This window comes from Bubalus bubalis, chromosome 19 (assembly GCF_019923935.1).
Source record: "Bubalus bubalis isolate 160015118507 breed Murrah chromosome 19, NDDB_SH_1, whole genome shotgun sequence".
Taxonomy (NCBI): Eukaryota; Metazoa; Chordata; class Mammalia; order Artiodactyla; family Bovidae; genus Bubalus; species Bubalus bubalis.
The window spans coordinates 39,723,948-39,740,199 of NC_059175.1; the positions used below are offsets into that span (position 1 = coordinate 39,723,948).

The 16,252-nt window shown below is 43.3% G+C and overlaps 1 protein-coding gene across 1 annotated transcript in view; it reads left to right on the top strand.

Annotated features, from left to right (window-relative positions):
• ADAMTS12 (ADAM metallopeptidase with thrombospondin type 1 motif 12) overlaps positions 1 to 16,252 on the top strand; it is a 380,497-nt gene that overhangs the window by 13,076 nt on the left and 351,169 nt on the right. The window contains exon 2 of the mRNA XM_006071881.4: positions 13 to 374. Within this exon, the coding sequence (XP_006071943.3) occupies positions 13 to 374 (362 nt within the window). The remainder of the gene's footprint in view (positions 1 to 12; positions 375 to 16,252) is intronic.

Genomic DNA, 16,252 nt, shown 5'->3' on the forward strand with positions numbered 1-16,252 from the left:
TTTTGCCCCCAGAGCATTTTATCAAGGCCCTGCCAGAATACCACGTGGTGGCTCCTGTCCGAGTCGACGCGAGCGGGCGTTTTCTGTCTTACGGCTTGCACCATTCTGTCTCCAATGGCAGGAGAAAGAGAGATTTGGATGATCCAGAGGGCCGAGTGTACTATAGAATTTCACACCATGAGAAGGACTTGTTCTTTAACCTGACGGTCAATCAGGGATTACTTTCCAAAAGCTACATCGTGGAGAGGAGATACGGGAACCTCTCCCATGTGAAGATGGAGGCTTCCTCGGGGCCCCCCTGCCATCTCAGGGGCACAGTTCTGCAGCAGGGCACCAGGGTCGGGACTGCAGCCCTCAGCACCTGCCATGGACTGGTGAGTCCTTTTTCTTCTCTGCCCTCAGTCCCTGGCTGTCATGGCCTGGAGAACCCACTGTAGACAGATTCACACACACATTCAACACATATGAGTTGAGCACTTGTGATATGCATGATCCAGGTTCCCAAATAGGCTGGAGAGAAAGTGCATACAATTAAAAGTCAATCCATCTGGATGGAATGGAGAGAATAACGGAATTGAGGGTCCAGGGAGAAGTTCAACCAAGAATATCAGAGCAAGAAGTGGTGGTGGGGGGATCAGAGTTGAGTCTTCAACCTCTGGGGCAGCTCTGAGGGTGTTGGTGACTGGTTGGCTGGCTAGCCCCTTTGGAGTTAGGAAAACCTGGACCTGCACTGGGTGTGAGGCATATAGTAAGGATGGTGAGGGACTTCCCTGGTGGTCCAGTGGTTAAGAATTCGAGCTCCCAGTGCAGGGGGCCCAGGTTTGATCCCTGCTCAGGGAACTAAGATCTTGTATATCTTTTGGCACAGCCAGAAAAAAAAAAAAAAAAAGATGGTGAGCTGCTATGAGCTCATTGTTGATTCTCAGTTCAGTTCAGTTCAGTCGCTCAGTCATGTCTGACTCTTTGCAACCCCATGGACTGCAGCATGCCAGGCCTCCCTGTCCATCACCAACTCCCGGAGTTCACTCAAACTTATGTGTATTGAGTCAGTGATGCCATCCAACCATCTCATCCTCTGTCATCCCCTTCTCCTGCCTTCAATCTTTCCCAGCATCAGGTGGCCAAATTATTGGAGTTTCAGCTTCAGCATTGCTCCTTCCAATGAATATTCAGGACTGATGTCCTTTAGGATGGATTGGTTGGATCTCCTTGCTATCCAAGGGACTCTCAAGAATCTTTGCCAACACCACAGTTCAAAAGTATCAAGCATCAATTCTGGCTAGTTTATAGTCAGACTGCACATGGACTCTTGGGCTGACAGTTGATCCCTTTGTGCCTCTGCTGTCTCCTCTGTGGAACGGAGATAATAATAGCCCCCAATTCACAAAGCAGGGGTTGGTAAACTACGGCCCATGGGCCAAACCTGGGCCACCTTTTGTTTTTATAAATACAGTTGTATTGAAACACAGATATGCCCATGCTTTTGACTTACAACAGCAGAGCTGAGTGGTCAGGATAGGGACTGTGTGGGACTATGAGGCCCCAAATATTTGCTGTCTGTGCTTTGCAAGAAAAGTATGCTAATCTCTGTAATACAGGACTGTTAGTATTAAATGCATTCATATATATATATATATATAAATCTTAGAAGAGTATCTGGTAAATAATGGACATAATGAATATTGGCTGCTATTATTATTTATGTTTCTAATATACCAGGCACCTGAATGTGTGGTTTATAATGTGGTTTATGCCCATTGTCCTCTCTACAGCATTACCCACCTCACCACCATTTTGGTTATGTTTTAACAGATGATGAAGTTTGGAGATGTTGAATATCTTTACCGTGCTGTTTTTAATTTCAGCCTACGTCTTTCAGGTGTTCTGTGCTACATCTCAAAATGTGACCAAGTTTGTTTTCCAAAATTTAAACTTTAAAAAAAAAGTGGCCCCTTTGTTCCCCTGTACTTCTAGCAGTGACAACAGTGCCCCTCTGGCCGCGGCCTGGCAAACAGCGCCTAAGATGCTGTTGCCGTTTTTGTCACACTGGAGTAGGAGTCAAGGCTCAGTACCAATCAAGTGTGCTTAGGGCCCGAATGCAGGAGGAGAGGTGCTGGAGTCCTGGAGCCAGTTGTTGGCAGAGCCTAGGGCATCCGCCTTGGCACTGTGCCAGAACTGGTTTTTGCATAAACTCCTGAGTGGCATTCGCATTCCTATAGGAGGCGCTCATTTCAGATTTTCCATCCTTACTGCCTGTTTCTTGAGAATCTTGTTCTTCATAATTTAAGTTTGTTTATCCTGTACCTGTTTGAGTTGGCTTTGCTAGAAATCTGTGGGAAAATTAACATAAAACATTGTTGTTGTTTAGTCATTAAGTCATGCCCAACTCTTTTGAGACCCCATGGACTGTAGTTGACCACGTTCCTCTGTGCGTGGGATTTGCCAGGTGAAAATACTGGAGAGGGTTTCCATTTCCTTCACCAGGGGATCTTCCTGACCCAGGGATTGAAACTGCATCTCCTGCGTTGGCAGGTGGATTCTTTACCACTGAGCCATCTGGGAAACCCCATAAAACACTGCATCAATGTACATGTCTTGAGAAAGTTCAACTTTCTGAAGGACCTCTGGGGATGAATTGTTTTGTACGGAAAGTAGAAAGTCTTGCTTTGCCTTTTTTTTGGTATATCTAGATTTTCATATATAGCCGTGTATCATTTCCCCTTAATTGGATCATAAACAGCACAATGAATTAAGCCCTCTTCGTCTCCCTAGGCCTCATTCATTGCTCGGGTGAACTGCGGGATATCTCCTGGCTTCATGGTCCTCATCCTCTGAGTTTCCTCGAGGTTCATATGATGGTCTCCCTGTGCAATCCCTGCTCTCCTTTCTATGACACAACCCTGGAAGCATCAGTGTCACCTGATCTTCCCGGAGTAACAGAAGAAAGAGCCTTTGTTCTAGGAGGACAGGCGCATGAGAGGGAAGTGATCCACAAGACAAACATGCAAAGGCCACACTGCTCCAGGAAATACTCGTGTGGAACCCACACATAGTAATTAACCATTCGTAAACCATTATTGTGCTCATGAAATTTTAGAAAGTTTAAATACCATTGTCTTTCCGTGCCCTAGAGCCGTTTGGTCTATGACCGCACAGAATCAGTATCACCTGAGATTTCTCCATTTCACACCCACTGCATCAGAATCTCTGCGGGAGGGCAGAAACCTATATGAGTGTGTTTTAACAACTCTGTGTGGTGTGTGTGTGTGTGCGTGCTCAGTTGCTCAGTTTGTCCCACTCTTTTGTGACCCCATGGACTGTAGCCCACCAGTCTCCTCTGTCCATGGGACTTTTCAGGCAAGAACACTGGAGTGAGTTGCCTTTTTCTCCTCCAGGGGAGCTTCCCGACCCGGGAATCCTGCATTGGCAGGCGGATTCTTTACCACTTAAGCCACTGGGGAAGCCCTTGAAGCTTTATTGAGATATAATTCACATACTTAGAACTTACCACTTAATGTGTATAATCCAATGACTTTAAATATATTCACAGGGTTGTGCAGTTATCACTACAATCAATCTTAGAACATTCTCATTAGCCCCCAAAGAAACTGTTAGCAGTCATTCTCCAATCCTCCCATCTCCACTCCTCCTCGGGAACCATGGATCTACTTTTGATCTCTGTTATCTGCTTTATTGAATAATTGATTTATTTGGCTGTGCTGGGTCTTCGTAGCAGCTTGTGGGCTTCTTCAGTTGCCGCGCGTAGGCTTACTTGCCCTGCAGCTTGTGGGACCTCAGTTTTCTGACCAGGGATCCCACATCTCCTGCATTGGAAGGTGGATTCTTAATCACTGGACCACCAGTGAAGTGCCTGAAATTTTGATTTAAAGAACTCTTCAGGAGACTCTGATGCTCACTGAAGTATGAGTGAGCTAGGCAGTCACTGCTGGGCTAGGGCAGTCATTCTTAACCCAGGCGGATCATTAGGATCAATTAAGGAGCTTCTTTTTTTTGGATTGAAGTATAGTTGATTTACAATACTGCGTTAGTTTCAGGTGTCCGGCAGAATGACTCTGTTTTATATATGTATATTTTCTGATTATTTTTTGTTTAGATTCTTACAAGGTATTAAATATAGTTCCCTGTGCTATATAGTAAATAATTAAGAAGCTTTAAAAAATTACCTATGCCCAACCCCATCTCCCAGATTCTCTGATTTGACTAGTCAGAGGAGAGTGGGGCCCAGATCAGTGTTTTTAAAAGCTCTTTAGGAGAGTCTGATGTACCTTAGGTGTTGCCAACCACTGAATTAGTGTGAGTGGGTGTTAATTAGCAGTACTAGCCAATATTGCTGTAAAGTAGCTGCTCTCCCCAGGATTCTAGTATGCAGCCAGGATTGAGGACCATTGCCCTCAATTACTCCCTAATTTCGCCTTGTTTTCTCTAGAGGAAATTGTATATAGTTTAGAATTATTCCAGGGTTGGGAATAGAAGAGGAGTTTTGCAATTTCTAATGGCCCCAGGGAGCTATGAGAACCACCATGTAGGTCTTTTCAGATTCAGATTCATGTTAAACACATGAGCACAAAGAAGCAAATGTGAACTCATAGACTTATGTGGTGGCTAAGGTGATGGGAAATTTGAGATTCAAATCATTGAATGAGTTTTCCAGGAGAACCAATCCACTGGGATTGTTTAAGAGCTTTTGACACATAATTGGACAATTAGTGGATGGTTATAAAAAAAAAAAGGCACCAAAAGCCAAATGAGTTTCTTTGGTGAGCACACAAGCTTCGGGTTCACTTGCTCATGCACCATTGTTCAACAACACTCACCTACAGTGGATCTAGTCAAAAGTTAGTGGTTGGACTTGTGTCTGATTTTTTTGACCAGTTGTCTGGGGGCTGATCTCCAGGGTATTTCTCTTCCCTTTCACCTAGGGATGACCCCACACTCAGATTCGCAGGATGACCGGCTTAGGATCTGCCAGCTCTAAGCCTCCCCGCACTCCTGAGGACAGAGGTGGCGTTTGGGAAGGCTTTCTGATGCAGGAAACCCTCTTTTGTGGAGCAGGACATCTGCTTCTCATTCTTATGGCTCAGGGCTGGCTTATTCTTTGCTTCAGATGTGGTAATCCTAATGTTAGGGGCTGTGTTCCCTTGGAGTTGTCTATAATTTTAGGTTCCTTTAGTCTCCCTTAGAGAAGACTCAGCTGGTTGCAAACTGAAGACCCAAGAAAGGTAACCGATGACAAGATGGAGATGACCTCCTTCCTGCAGTTAGTATCTTCTCACACGACCATGGTGCCCATCCTCTTGGAGGCTGCTTGCAGACCAGGTCAGCCCACGTCCTGACTCAGTGACTTTCCCTCTGTCATCTTCCCCATTTTCACCCTCTATTTGCCCTCAGCGCTTGTATAACTTTGAAGTTATGGAACTTGTTTCATTTGAACAGTTTAGTTGATTTGTTTAATTCTGTGTTCTTTGGTGGAGAAACTGTATTCTTTAATCAATTAGATTAGGACTTCATCCTCAATGGGAGGTGTTACCTGTGAGAACCTTGGGGTGGTTTTGGATTTGCAGTTGCCAAGGGTGGTTCAGACGGTAAAGAGTCTGCCTTCAATTCCGGTGACCTGGGTTTGATCCTTGGGTCGGGAAGATCCCCTGGAGAAGGAAATGGCAACTCACTCCAGTATTCTTGCCTGGAGAATCCCATGGATGGAGGAGCCTTCCAGGCTATAGTCTATGAGGTCACAAAGAGTCGGCTACCACTGAGTGACTTCACTCTGCAACTTTGCAAGGGCCCTTCAGGATTTGTCGCAGGCTACTTTGTTGTTCATCTTTCAGTTTAGTTTTCTGGACTGGGAGGACAGTGCAGAGTGTTAGGCTCCACACTTATGCATGATACAGGATTGGGATTCTGTCTCTTCTTGGGGTACCCCACTTCCATCAAGAGCTTGAGCTAGGCCCCATTATCTGGACTGCATACTGGAGTCAGTAAACAAATACTTTTGATTTTTATTCACAATCAGGTACAGTATTTCTCAGTTCTTTATTAAGGTGGAAACAGTTCTTGGCTCCATCCTAAACCCTAGCCTCAACTCCAGCCCCTGCTAGAGAGTTAAATGCTGATTCCTAATCTGAATAATAGGGTTATTCAGCTTCAACTCCCAGTTAACTCTCTTTCCCTTTCCATTTGGGCATATTGAGATTTCCTTTCTTGTTTTGACCTCAACTATGAATTAAAATTATGAGAAGGTATTATTTTTAGTTTTTTTAAAGTTAAGCTTTTTATCTTGAGATAGTTGTAGATTCATTTGGTATTATAAGAACCACTACAGAGAATATTAAAAAGCAGAGACATTACTTTGCCAACAAAGGTCCGTCTAGTCGAGGCTGTGCTTTTTCCAGTAGTCATGTATGGATGTGAGAATTGGACTATAAACAAAGCTGAGTGCTGAAGAACTGATGCTTTTGAACTGTGGTGTTGGAGAATACTTTTGAGAGTCCCTTAAAGGAGATCAGTCCTAAGTGTTCATTGGAAGGACTGATGTTGAAGCTGAAACTTCAATACTTGGGCCACCTGATACACAGAGCTGACTCATTTGAAAAGACCCTGATGCTGGGAAAGATTGAGGGCAGGAGGATAAGGGGATGACAGAGAATGAGATGGTTGGATAGCATCACTGACTCAATGGACGTGAATTTGAGTAGGCTCTGGGAGTTGGTGATGGACAGGGAGGCCTGGCATGCTGTGGTTCATGGGGTCGCAAAGAGTTGGACACGACTGAGTAACTGAACTGAACTGAACTGACAGAGAAGTCCCATGTACCCTTTCCCCACTCCCCTGCTGCTGCCCACCACCAATGGTAACATCTTGCAAAATTACTATCCAGTATCACAGACAGGATTGGCAAGTCAAGATGCCCAAGATGCCCAATATCATCACAACTATCACTCACGTTGCTCTTTCAGACACACTTATTTCCTTCCTGCCTCCATCCTCTCCTTAGGTTTTGAAAAGTGAAAGTAAAACTGTTCATTGCTCAGTCGTGTCTGACTCTTTGCCACCCCATGGAATTCTTCAGGCAAGAATACTGGAGTGGGTTGCCATTCACTTTTCCAGGGCATCTTCCTGACCCAAGGATTGAACCTGGGTCTCCTATACTGCAGGTAGATTCTTTACTGTCTGAGCCACTAGGGAAGCCCCCCTATGTTTACATTTTATATTTAAATTCATGATCCATTTTGAGTTAATTTTTGTTTAAAGTGTGAGACTTAAAGGTTAATTTTCTTTCTTTTCTTCCTTTCCTCCTTCCTTCCCTCACTCCCTCCCTTCCTCCTTCCTTCCTTTTTCCTCTTCTTCTCCCCCCACCCCACCTTCCTTACTTTCTGTTTTTCAAAGTATCATGTCCACTCTGGTCTTATTGTCTTTGCACGGACAGTTTCCTCTCTCCATAGAACACTCTTCTCTCAGTTTTCTACATAGCTGCTCCTTCTTATCTTTCAGATCCCAGCTTGTGGTCTTCCCTGGCTGCACAATCTAAAGTCTACACTCCTCCAATATTCTATCACATTGCCTAGGTAACCCAGATAATGTAGGTAACCTACAGTACCTGATATTTTCTTCTCTTTTCTGCTTAACTTTTCTTTCCCTCACCCTGTCTTATTCACACATGTTAAGCTATGTTTCATAATAAGCACTCAGTACATAGTAGTTGAATGAATGAAAGTGTTCATTTCATTATTTCATCTTTATACTGCTCCAGGTTTCTGCAGACCTTTCCAGCCTGTGGCTTCACAATGAGATTGTAGATCCTTAACCACCCAGGCAATGGTTTGAATGCCACCTGTTGAATTCCAGAATTCAATCTGCTTAAATGGTCCCTGTGCCACTTCTGGTGGGTTCCCAGGGCTCTGGCTCCCCACCATGGCAAGGTGATGTTGCCTCCGCTACAAGGCCCTCCTGGGTCCATCACTCTACAAGCAATGGTGGCGTGGTGACTGCCACCATCATGTGGACTTTGGCAAGTGGATACTGCAGTCAGTTTTGCTATTCTCATTCAGGCCTTTCCTTAGTTCTGCAAAACATATCAGAGTCCATGCTATAATTTTTATTTGTTTGTTTATTGGCTGTGCTGGGTTATCATTGTTTCATTGTGCAGATTTTCTCTAGTTGCATTGAGCAGGGGCTACTCTTCATTGTGGTGGGCGGACTTGTCACTGCAGTGGCTTCTGTTCTTGGGAAGCCCGGGCTCAGCAGTTGCAGTTCTTGGACTCTATAGAGTGTGGGCTCAGTAGTTTTGGCACATGGGCTTAGTTGCTGCTCGGCATGTGGAATCTTTCCAGACCTTTCAGCAAGATTTCTTTAAAGGTTTGCATGCAAAAGGAAGGAAAGTACAAAACAAATAATAACCTAAAACCTCTGCTCACCTTGGTTGTGCTTTGAGCCTAGGCTGAGCTTCAAGAGAATCTCTAATGAAGCCCTTGGCCTTTTGCTGTGTAGCAAGAATTGCCCTGGACTTCCCTGGTGGTCCAGACAGTGAAGAATCTGCCTGCAGTGTGGGAGAATTGGGTTCGATCCCTGGGTTGGGAAGATGTCCTGGAGAAGGGAATGGCAACCCACTCCAGTATTCTTGCCTGGAGAATCCTATAGACAGAGGAGCCAGGCAGGCTATGGCCCATGGAGTTGCAAAGAGTTGAACACGACTGAGTGACGAATACACACACACACACACACACACACACACACACGAACCACCCAACACCAGTCTCCGGGGTAAGGGATGCACTGAAACATAGTTTTCTTCTGAGGCCTAGGCCCCAGTCATGAGGCCTCTGAGAAAGGGGGACTTTTCCCCATCTTTGTTTCTAGTTCTTCTTTCTAGAAGTTTCTTTCAAAGAATAGAAGAGAAGAGAATAGATATTCTTTTTCAAAGAATATCTAGTGTCTTCAGGGAAATTCCCAACATAAAAGCACTGTAGGGTCCCATCAGGCAGTTTGTGTGTTACAAACCCTAAAAGATACCCCATCTAGGGGACTCAGGGCTGGAACCCAGCTCAGGTTCTTCCATCTAAACCATGTCCTGGCTCTTAGGAGGAAGAGGGGTCTTTTTATAATCCCTTTGGCCAAAGAGGAGCATCTTTTTGTACTTAGCTTTAGATGAGGTGACTTTTAAATTCATATGCCTGGAGGGGGCATCTGTTAACATTTCATCTGCCTCTCTTGCAATTGCCCTCTCTTGCAATGTGCACAAACATGTTCTCTGCAGTAGTCCCAGAGCCCTTCTCCCATAGGACTTGACTCTGTGGACCTCAGGTGACAGTCACAGGAGAACACAACCATTCATCTTCAGCATATTTCTCAAAGCCTGAGGTGTTCAGTTTCAGTTTCAAATAACAGTGTAGAGAGTTGGGGGCTGTGTGCATTAGAAACAGATCTTTTTCAACTGAGCTACAGTAAGTCCTGACTGAGTGCCTTTCCCAGTCTCCCCTTTGATTCAAGGTGAAGAACAAGCCTGTCTTATTGCCTGAAATTCTGGAGTCTTTGCTTCTAACCTCCAGTGAACAACAGCTTAAGCTGGAACACAAGGGAGGGGTATTCTCATGAAGAAACAATTCCATGAAGGGTCAGTTCCTGTCAATATATGCAGAGAAAAAACATGGCTCTGTAAAGACACCCAAAACAGTGAAATATTTCTGCTGAGATAAATAACCCATGAGCTGCATTTGAAGGCATCCTTTTCATTCTTTGTTTAGCCGTCTTCACATTGAAGTGAAAGGATTTTAATCTTTGTCCCCAGAACAAATGGAAAAGATACTCTGAAAAGAAATTCAATCTTTGGATGCAGGACAGTATGAAACTTTGGAATTGTTTTCCAGCTTCTAACCAGCCAGGTAGCAGCTTTTTTGCTAGAAAGTGCTGTTACAGTAATTTTAACAATTTAAATTTTGTTAGGTTCTAATGTTCAAAGACATTACTTTGCCAACAAAGTTCTGTCTAGTCAAAGCTATGGTTTTTCTAGTAGTCATGCGTGGATGTGAGAGTTTGACTAAAAGAAAGCTGATTGCCAAAGAATTGATGCTTTTGAACTGTAGTGTTGGAGAAGACTCTTGAGAGTCCCTTGGACTGCAAGGAGATCCAACCAGTCCATCCTAAAGGAGATCAGTCCAGGCTGTTCATTGGAAGGACTGATGCTGAAGCTGAAACTCCAGTACTTTGGTCACATGATGTGAAGAGCTGACTCATTTGAAAAGACCCTGATGCTGGGAAAGATTGAAAGCAAGAAGAGAAGTGGACGACAGAGGATGAGATGGTTGGATGGCATCACTGACTCAGCGGACATGAGTTTGAGTATGCTCCGGGAATTGGTGATGGACAGAGAGAACTGGCCTGCTTCAGTCCATTGGGTTGCAAAGAGTTGAACACGACTGAGTGACTGAACTGAACTGAATGTTCAAAAATGTGAGAATTAAGTGTTTCCTGCATTTTGCTATGTGAATGCTACAAATGAGGTTAGTGGTGTTTAAGAATCTCTGCTTTATGATGGTGTGTCTACTGAGAAGTTGTGCTTTATACTACATCACTGACTCCCTGCAGTGCCGTTGAGTTCTTGGCCCAGATGAAAAGTCCTAGTGATTCTTTGCCCTACAACCAAAAAATGTAACTGTTTCTGCCTTTGTGTTCTTGGACCGCGGCTGAAGCCTGGGGTGCTGGAGCTGAGGAATGAAACCCGTTGGCAGAGCTGTGTGGGAAAACTTCCTCAGCGTGACTTCTTGCCTGCTTCACCATGTGGAACTTGGTGGCTCATTTGCAGAAAGCACGAATTTGAGTTGCAGGATGCCTGTGTGTCAGAGTCTGTTATTCCTTGCCAGGGGGAGGGACAGAAATGTTCTGTGTATCTCCTGACTCTGCTCCCAGGCTGAGGAATTCTCCATGACCCCTGACCTTTGGGGGTTGCCTGATAAGACCCATGCTTACTCAGATATGAGACTTTGGAGTGGGGCCCCTGGCTGGTGGGAGAGTTCTTTCATCACTATTAATGCTTTATGTTACAGGCTCATAAACATGAGCAATTCTTTCCCTCCCTTCTCTCCCTTTTTGTCTTTCTGCTTACTTTTCAGTTCATCAGGTTCATTTTGTGACTCCCCAACCTGATAGACTGAAAGTGGGAGAGAGGCCTGAAGAATCGGTAGTTCAAGAAGCAGTGATCATGACTCGCTTCTTCCCTATGGTCCAGGCATTGTGCAGGAGAGAAAGGACCATCAGCTGTGATGGGAGATGAGTGCCCGGATGTTCTGTTTATTATCAGGTCAATTACTTGGCTCATGGTCCACACAAATGCCGTGTAGAGACGTTACCTGCCTCTTCTTTGGAGACTTGGCTTTGAATCTCATTTCTGTTTTCATTACAGAAACTGAAGATTGGGTGTCCAGCATTTCTCATGAGATGTTTACATATTAATATTTATCTCCTTTTTTTTTTATCTAGCATGACTCAAAGGTTCATGGAACTTAAATATTAGCTTTCAGAAAGATCTGGTTTCCTTCAAAAATATCTCCATTGATTGACAGATATTAATAAGAATTTTGAGAAATGAGAAAACAGGAGGCCTGGGTTTTAGGCTTTGTAATTGAAAAAATGTTTCACTTGATTTTTGGAGATGGTCTTTCAGTATGAGAGGACCGATTTATTTTTAACCACCAGATAACTCATGTCAGAGAGACACAGCCAGGTTGGGGGTGATGGCATATTTTTCACATGGAGCAATCTCACTGATTTGGGAGTCAGAGGAACTGAGATCAATGCTTACTAACCATGTGACCTTAGATGTGATCCTTTGCCTCTTTGGGTCTCTTGTTTGAGTCGACTGTGGCCTGTGGACAGCAGAGTGAGCACCACCTGGGAGCTTGTTAGAAAGGCACATTCTTAGCTCCTACCCCTCATCTGCTGAAACAGAACATAAACTTTAACAGGCGTCTCATGGAATTTGCATGTGCATTAAAATCTGACAAGCACTGGCCTGTCAAACCCAGAGACCTTAATTCTTCTTGAGTTCATTCTTTTACAAATTACATCCTTTTGTCAAATTGTTTGCTCAGATGCCTAATGATGCATAGATAGATGTATTTGGGGCTGGAGGATGCTGCTATTCTAATCAGTGTTGATGACTCAAAGGGTATAAGAGGAATCTTAGATACTGTGATATAACAGAAAAAGATGGAAAAGATACATGGACCCTTGGACGCCAGGTAGGATGGGTTATTGTGGTCAGGTGTGCCCATTGTCATCCCTTGCTGCTCCTCTGTCCTCTGCAGTCTTTTGTTATGTTAGAGTCCATGGACAGCTTCCGGTGATTCTCAGGCTCTTTTGTTCTCATCTCTCTGGTGTGTGTGCTAAGTAGCAGTCTCTTGCTTCCATATTTCATATAGGCTGTTGAGAAGAGAAAAGCTTTCTGGGCCTCGGAAACCTGAGGGAAATAATAATAACCAACACTGTTCTGACTTTCAATCCCTTCCCAAAGAGATGGAGACTTGTTGATGCTACATTTGGGTTCAGAATGAGAAGATCTTGATGTTTATAAATGTTCCCTTATGAGATTGTAAGTGTGGCATTTTCCAGAATGTTCATGAAAGTCTAGGTATAAAAGGCAAAGCAAGAATGGGGCTCCCTTCTCAGCTCTGGGAGGACACTGTCCATGCAGACAGGACTGCTTATAATAGTGTCCCTGCCCCCTCAGACCACAGGGATAGGAGACATGACCTCTGCTCCTGGGCTGGGCCACCTTACTTTCATTAAATTCTAATCTTTGACTGAATACATTGGGGCCTGAGAGAAAGTGCACATATGTTTCTTTTTCCACTTTTCCATAACCATTTGTTAGTACCAGGATGTCCTGTTTGCCTTCTTCATGGATTATACCTGGTTATCTGCTTGTAAAGGCTTTTCAAATAGTTTAGCACTGAAAATCTTCCTCTAAACAAACACATTAAAAAAAAAAAAAAGACCCGAGATTTCCCAATAGTGTGTGTTGTTGGATTTGCTGGTTTCCCTGCTTGAGATAAGCCAGGAGTTCATTTAGAGTGACTTTCCTACTCAAGTGCCTCCTTCCAGACCCAGCTTCTTTGACTTCCAGACCACACATCCTCACTGCAGTCCCTTCAAGGCTCTGCAGTGAAACTGCTGGGAGGACACTGAGCTATTCTGAGAAACTGATTTATCAGTTACAAAAGTTCATGCTAAGCAGTCCCATTTCGTGTCATTGACTCACCCCTTCACCAGGCCCTGACTACCCACCACCCTGTTTACAGACAGATTTTTCTCTGGAAATTTTTTCCTCACTTGCTTTCTGCTTTGGTCCCAAGGAATGAGTCACACAATTCAAAAAGGCACAGCTTCCAGCCTCTGACTAGGTCATCAGATAGCACTACTTTCCTTCCAAGCAGGCTTCCTTTCTTCTAACAATTTTTTTTTTTTTTAAAGTTTACAACTGAACTTCTCTCTTTGCGATCCTCCAACATTCTTGGCTTATCTCTAAGGACCAATTTTCTCCCCCAGTTGTGGGTTTTCTGGGCTCTCTCTTTGGCTTTTCTTTTTCTTATAATTTTTAAAAGTACGTCTGCAGAACAAACAAACAAGGTTGAGCTGTTTGTTCAGTAAGGCTTATTTAACTTATGAGACATGTGTATATAGAACTTTGAAAATAATTTATGTATTTCAAATATCTGTTGATACTATATCTAATTTTAAATATACATAACTCATATAATTATATAACAAGTTATTTAACTTATTTATATAAATTTCTTTCCTCTTTTCTAACCTCTATGTAGCTTGATACGGAAAGAACACTGCAAATGATCTGCTCATGGAGTTTCCAGACAACTTGGTGTTTATTGCAAATACAGGAGCAGACTGTGTGTGTATGTCTTAGGAGTGGGGCAGAGAGTTGTTGTTCAGTCTCAAAGATGTGTCTGACTCTTTGAGACCCCATGGATTGCAGCATACCCGTCTCTTCTATCTTCCACTGTCTCCTGGAGTTTGCTCAAATTCATGTCCATTGAGTCAGTGATGCTGTCTAACCATCTCATCCTCTGCTGCTCCTTTCTCCTTTTGCCTCCAATTTTTCCCATTATCAGGGTCTTTTCCAATGGGTCAGCTCTTCACATCAGGTGGCCAAAGTATTGGAGTTTCAGCTTCAGCATCAGTCTTTCCAATGAATATTCAGGACTGATCTCCTTTAAGATTGACTGGTTTGACTTCCTTGCAGTCCAAGGGACTCTCAAGAGCCTTCTCCTGCACCACAGTTTGAAAGTATCAATTGTTTGGCACTCAGCCTTCTTTTATAGTCCAACTCTCACATCCATACATGACTACTGGTAAAACCATAGCCTTGACTATCTGGACCTTTGTTAGCAAAATGATATCTCTATTTTTCAATACACTATCTAGATTTGTCTTCTCCAGTGGCATATTGGGCACCTACCAACTTGGGGAGTTCATTTTTCAGTGTAATATCTTTTTCATACTGTTCATGGGGTTCTCAAGGCAAGAATACTGAATGGTTTGCCATTCCCTTCTCCAGTGGGAGAAGTGTACAGGAGACAGAGATGAGGACCATCCCCAAGAAAAAGAAATGCAAAAAAGGCAAAATGGTTGTCTGAAGAAGCCTTACAAAGAGCTGAGAAAAGAAGTGAAAGGCAAAGGAGAAAAGGAAAGATACATCCATTTGAATGCAGAGTTCCAAAGAATAGCAAGGAGAGATAAGAAAGCCTTCCTCAGTGATCAGTGCAAAGAAATAGAGGAAAACATCAGAATGGGAAAGACTAGAGATCTCTTCAAGAAAATTAGAGATACCAAGGGAACATTTCATGCAAAGATGAGCACAATAAAGGAAAGAAATGGTATGGACCTAACAGAAGCAGCAGATATTAAGAAGAGTTGGCAAGAATATAGAAGAACTATACAGAAAAGATCTTCATGACCTAGATAACCACAATGGTGTGATCACTAACCTAGAGCCAGACATCCTAGAATGCAAAGTCAAGTAGGCTGTAGGAAGCATCACTATGAACAAAGCTAGAGGAGGTTATGAAATTCCAGTTGAGTTATTTCAAATTTTAAAAGATGATGCTGTGAAAGTGCTGCACTCAATATGCCAGCAAATCTGGAAAACACAACAGTGGCCACAGGACTGGAAAAGATCAGTTTTCATTCCAATCCCAAAGAAAGGCAATGCCAAACAATGTTGAAACTACCGCATGATTGCACTCATCTGACATGCTGGTAAACTAATGCCCCAAATTCTCCAAGCCAGGCTTCAACAGTACGTGAACCGTGAACTTCCAGATGTTCAAGCTGGATTTAGAAAAGACAGAGGAACCAGAGATCAAATTGCCAACATCCCTTGGATCATTGAAAAAGCACAAAAGTTCCAGAAAAATATCTACTTCTGCTTTATTGATTATTCCAAAGCCTTTGACTGTGTCAATCACAGAAAACTGGAAAATTCTGAAAGAGATGGGAATACCAGAGCAGCTTACCTGCCCCCTGAGAAATCTGTATGCAGGTCAAGAAGCAACAGTTAGAACTGAACATGGAACAACAGTCTGGTTCCAAATAGGAAAAGGAGTACCTCAAGGCTATATATTGTCACCCTGCTTATTTAACTTATATGCAGAGTACATCATGAGAAATGCTGGGCTGGAAGAAGCACAAGCTGGAATCAAGATTGCCGGGAGAAATCTCAATAACCTCAGATATGCAGATGACACCACACTTATGGCAGAAAGTGAAGAGGAACTAAAGAGCCTCTTAATGAAAGTGAAAGAGGAGAGTGAAAAAGATGGCTTAAAACTCAACATTCAAAAAACTAAGATCATGGTATCTGCTCCCATCACTTCATGGTAAATAGATGGAGAAATGATGGAAACAGTGACAGACTTTGTTTTTTTGGGCTCCAAAATTACTGCAGATGGTGACTGCAGCCATGAAATTAAAAGACGCTTCCTCCTTGGAAGAAAAGCTATGACCAATTTAAACAGCATATTAAAAAGTAGAGACATTACTTTGCCAACAAAGATCCGTCTAGTCAAAGCTATGGTTTTTATAATAGTCATGTATGGATGTGGGAGTTGGACTATAAAGAAAGCTGAGCACTGAAGACTTTACGCTTTTGAGGTGTGGTGTTGGAGAAGACTCTTGAGAGTCCCTTGGACTGCACAGAGATCAAACCAGTCAATCCTAAAGAAAA